Source organism: Abrus precatorius, unplaced genomic scaffold (genome assembly GCF_003935025.1).
Source record: "Abrus precatorius isolate BTA unplaced genomic scaffold, Abrus_2018 Scaffold2, whole genome shotgun sequence".
Taxonomy (NCBI): domain Eukaryota; kingdom Viridiplantae; phylum Streptophyta; class Magnoliopsida; order Fabales; family Fabaceae; genus Abrus; species Abrus precatorius.
The window spans coordinates 18,512,923-18,516,938 of record NW_020874362.1 but is presented as its reverse complement, the minus strand read 5'-3'; the positions used below and the strand labels follow the sequence as shown (position 1 = coordinate 18,516,938).

Here is a 4,016-nt window from a genome sequence, read left to right as displayed (position 1 = left end):
CCGTTCTACTGCACTGTCTGAAGAACTATTTGAATTTGACCCAGAGATCAAAAGAACTTTGCAAAAAAATTTGGAAAGAGAGGCGACTGCTAGTACAGAGGGAAAACGCACAAACACACATGGAAGGAATGGCAAACAACGAAGATCAACCAAGGACCATGTCCGATTATGCTCGTCCATCATTAACAGGGACAGAGTCTAGCATTGTCCGTCCGGATGTGCAAGGGAACTTTGAAATAAAGCCCATTGTTATTCAGATGGTTCAACAGTTTGTCCAGTTTGATGGGTTGCAAGACGAAGACCCCAATGCTCAGATTGCAAATTTTTTGGAAATTTGTGATAGTTTCAAGATCAATGGAGCTACTGATGATGCAATCCGCTTGAGGCTATTTCCATTTTCTCTCAGGAGCAGAGCAAAGCAATGGTTGAATTCTCTCCCATGAGGGTCTATCACTTCATGGGAGGCTATGGCAGAAAAATTCTTGGCAAAATATTTTCCTCCCGCGAAAACTGCCAAAATGAGGAACGATATCTCTTCCTTCTATCAGTTGGAGTCAGAGACATTATACGATACGTGGGAGAGGTTCAAGGAATTGTTGCGGAAATGCCCACATCATGGGATTCCGGACTGGCTTCAAGTGCAAACCTTCTACAATGGATTGAACCCAGCGACAAGACAAATGATAGATGCTGCAGCTGGGGGCACTTTGAATAGCAAGACACCAAGGGCTGCACAAGAACTGTTTGAAGAAATGGCAATGAACAGCTATCAGTGGAGCTCAACTCGATCCAAACCTGCGAAATCCGCGGGGATCTATAGTCTTGATGCAGTAACATCCTTGGCAATGCAAGTGGAAGCCTTAGGGAAGAAGATTGATGGTTTATCTATTAACCACCAAGTTGCTCCAGTGATGAGATGTGATGTTTGTGGAGGAGGCCACCCTAATCATGAATGTCGAGCTACTCAGGAAGAACATGCCAATGTGATAGGAAACAGACCACCGTACCAAAATTACAATGGCATGAATAATTCAGGCTGGAGGAACTATGCAAACCCACCGTGGAACAACAACCAATAGCCAATGCGGAACAACACACCCTCAGGGTTTCAACAAGCTCCACATCAACCACCACCCCCAACTGAAAAGAAGTCAAACCTTGAGGAGCTGATGACCAAATTCATTCAAACATCAGAATCTCGGTTTCAATCCACCGAGACAACACTAAGAAATCAACAAGCCTCTATCCATAATCTAGAAATTCAGTTGGGTCAAATTTCTAGACTTCTCTCAGAAAGACCCCAAGGAAGCTTGCCTAGCAATACTGAGACTAATCCTAGGGAGCAGGTCAATGCAATAACATTAAGGAGTGGCAGAACATTACAAGAGAAGGGGAAGCAAGAAACAGAAAAAGATGCAGTTGAAGAGGAGGATAAATGTCAAGAGGAGACTGTGGAAAAGCCCCCTGTAGTGAAAGAATTCATACCCCCACTTCCCTACCCAGCAAGATTGAAGAAAGACAAGGATGATGAACAATTTGGTAAATTTCTGTCCTTATTTTGTCAACTTCATATTAATTTACCGTTTGTTGATGCCTTGGCACATATGCCCAAGTACGCCAAATTTCTGAAGGATCTTCTGTCCAATAAGAAGAAATTGGAGGAGTTGGCCACAGTAACTCTGAATGAAGAATGCTCAGCAATTCTGCAAAACAAGATGCCCGAAAAATTGAAGGATCCAGGGAGTTTTACTCTTCCTTGTCTCATTGGTAGATTGATAGTTGATAAGGCTTTAGCTGATTTAGGTGCTAGCATTAATTTGATGCCATATTCTATTTTTAAGAAATTAGGTTTAGGGGAACCTAGGCCAACTAGGATGAGTATTCAATTAGCTGATAGGTCAATTAAATATCCTAGGGGTATCATTGAGGATGTGCTTGTAAAAGTGGACAAATTTATTTTTCTTGGTGATTTTGTGATTCTTGATATGGACGAGGACACTGATGTCCCCTTGATCTTAGGTCGTCCCTTTTTAGCTACTACAGGGGCTATAATTGATGTGAGGGATGGAAAGTTAATTTTGAGGGTTGGAGATGAAAAAGTCACTTTCAAAATTCCTGATGTAATAAAAAAGTCTTTGAAACAAGATGATTCTTGCTACTTTATTAATGTAATTGATGATTATGTTTCTGATTGTGCACAGTAATTCTTGATTTCAAACCCATTGAAAAGAAGCTTAGTTCATGATAGAGGAAAAGATGATATGAGCTTGGTAACTCAAGAACAGTGGTGTCATTTAGAAGCCACTAAGCCATTATGGAGAAAGAGGGACTTCAAAGTTTTGGAGTGGAAATCAGAGAAGCAACCCAATCCATCTATTAATGAACCACCAGATGAAAAATTGAAGGTCTACCATCATAAAAAATTCAAGGGAGGTAAACTATTTCAAAAAGGTGATTTAGTACTGTTATACAACTCTCGCCTCAAATTATTCCCAAGTAAACTCAAATCCTATTGGTCTGGACCGTTTACTGTGCATAAGGTATTTCCTTGCAGTATAATTGAATTAACTCATCCAGAAAAAGGAAATTTTAACGTGAATGAACATAGGCTCAAACTGTACCAGGGGGTCAACTGCAAACTTTTGCAAATGAGGAGTTTAAACTCCTCCATGTTAAATTTTGAATGTTGAATTACATTGAATAGTTTAGGTTAGGTAGGTTTAGTTTATTTTAATTTAGTTATTTATTTGCTCATTTATTTATATTTTGAATAAGCGTCCTCGCCCCAGCATGAACCCCATCTCCTTCTGACCACTTTCTTAGTATAGATGATGAAGACTTAGATGATGCGCAGTTTAGTCTGCAATTAGGAGTCTTAGTTATTGAATTTTTTTTACTTATTTTATTTTCAGGATTTATATTGCTTTTGTCTATTTATTACTTTTGTTTCTTTATCGCATTATTTTGATCGTTCTACTCCTCTTGTCATTATGAACTGAGTTAAATCTCCTTATAAAAAATTTTTTAACCAGGTTTCCTCTCCAATTGAATCCCAGATTAGCTTTGCTTCTCACGACTCTTTGCTTACTTATTTACTTTTCAGGGAAGTTTCAGTTGCACTCTAACTCTTCTATTTGATTGAGGACAATGCAAATCTTACACTGTGGGGTGGATAATTATAGATGTTTGAACTGAATTGTTGTTTTATTCTTGAGCAATACTGAGTCAATTTTACTGTTGCATAGAAGATGATATTCCTGAAAATAAAAATAAAAACAAAAATAAAGATTCATATGCAGTTATTCTAGATATTGGAATTGTGTTTTTGATTGTTTCTTGATTGAAGTATCGGTAGATTTTTCTGATTTGAGGAACTTGAATCTATGCTCTTGAATCTATGCAAATTTTTTTTTAAGAATCGTTAATATCTGAAAAATTGGGGCTCTGCTTAGAAATAATAGAGCATGCCATGGAAGCATAACTAGTTGAATGTGGATTGCAGGCAATGTCCGGATACCACATCCTAGAACCCCGAAATTGTTTGAGGTACCGATGTGGAAAGCAAGGGGTGGAATTTTCCATTAATACCTTATGCTAATTGGGATGGAGCATAAAATGCACCCTATTAGCCGATCATGGCTCAAAGTAAAGAAAATTAAATAACACCTTGTGGAAGAATTCAAAGTTTTGAATTAAAATTTTAAGAGCTAATGGTAGAGAGGTCCTTATTTCAATTCTGTCTGAAGTTACAGAGGTCGAGAGCAAAAGAAAGCACAATTTGATATTTAAGAATTACTTTCCCCCTAAAAATAAAATAAAATAAAAAAAACAATAATAAAAATTTTAGGAATTTGATTCTTTGTTGTCAAGGGTAAAAGTTGATTCATTTCTTTGCTTGGGGACAAGCAATCGTTCAAGTTCGGGGGAATTTGATAAATGCTTTCTATACTTGATCCTACATTGTAATTCATGAATGATAATTGAGAGTTTTAAGCTATTCATTGATAAAATTTACT

General features: G+C 37.6%; 1 protein-coding gene and 1 non-coding gene across 2 annotated transcripts; one reads left to right on the top strand and one right to left on the bottom strand.

The window, feature by feature from the left end:
• Positions 1–515: 515 nt before the first annotated feature.
• LOC113860354 lies at positions 516–622 on the bottom strand. The gene has a single exon (XR_003503806.1). It is a non-coding gene; the product is annotated as a small nucleolar RNA R71 (small nucleolar RNA).
• A 460-nt stretch (positions 623–1,082) lies between these two features.
• LOC113859560 lies at positions 1,083–3,125 on the top strand. Its single transcript, XM_027492301.1, has 3 exons — positions 1,083–2,071; positions 2,231–2,405; positions 3,033–3,125. Exons 1-3 carry the CDS (start codon positions 1,083–1,085, stop codon positions 3,123–3,125), a joined length of 1,257 nt encoding a protein of 418 aa, XP_027348102.1.
• Positions 3,126–4,016: the final 891 nt, after the last annotated feature.

What these genes read in the sequence shown, in the direction of transcription:
- LOC113859560 (XM_027492301.1), top strand. Translation starts at nt 1,083, where the DNA reads ATGCGGAACAACACACCCTCAGGGTTTCAACAAGCTCCACATCAACCA. An exon ending in ATTGATGTGAGGGATGGAAA is followed by an intron (nt 2,072 to 2,230) that starts GTTAATTTTGAG and finishes CCCATTGAAAAG; the next exon opens with AAGCTTAGTTCATGATAGAG. An exon ending in CACCAGATGAAAAATTGAAG is followed by an intron (nt 2,406 to 3,032) that starts GTCTACCATCAT and finishes TTTTTTAACCAG; the next exon opens with GTTTCCTCTCCAATTGAATC.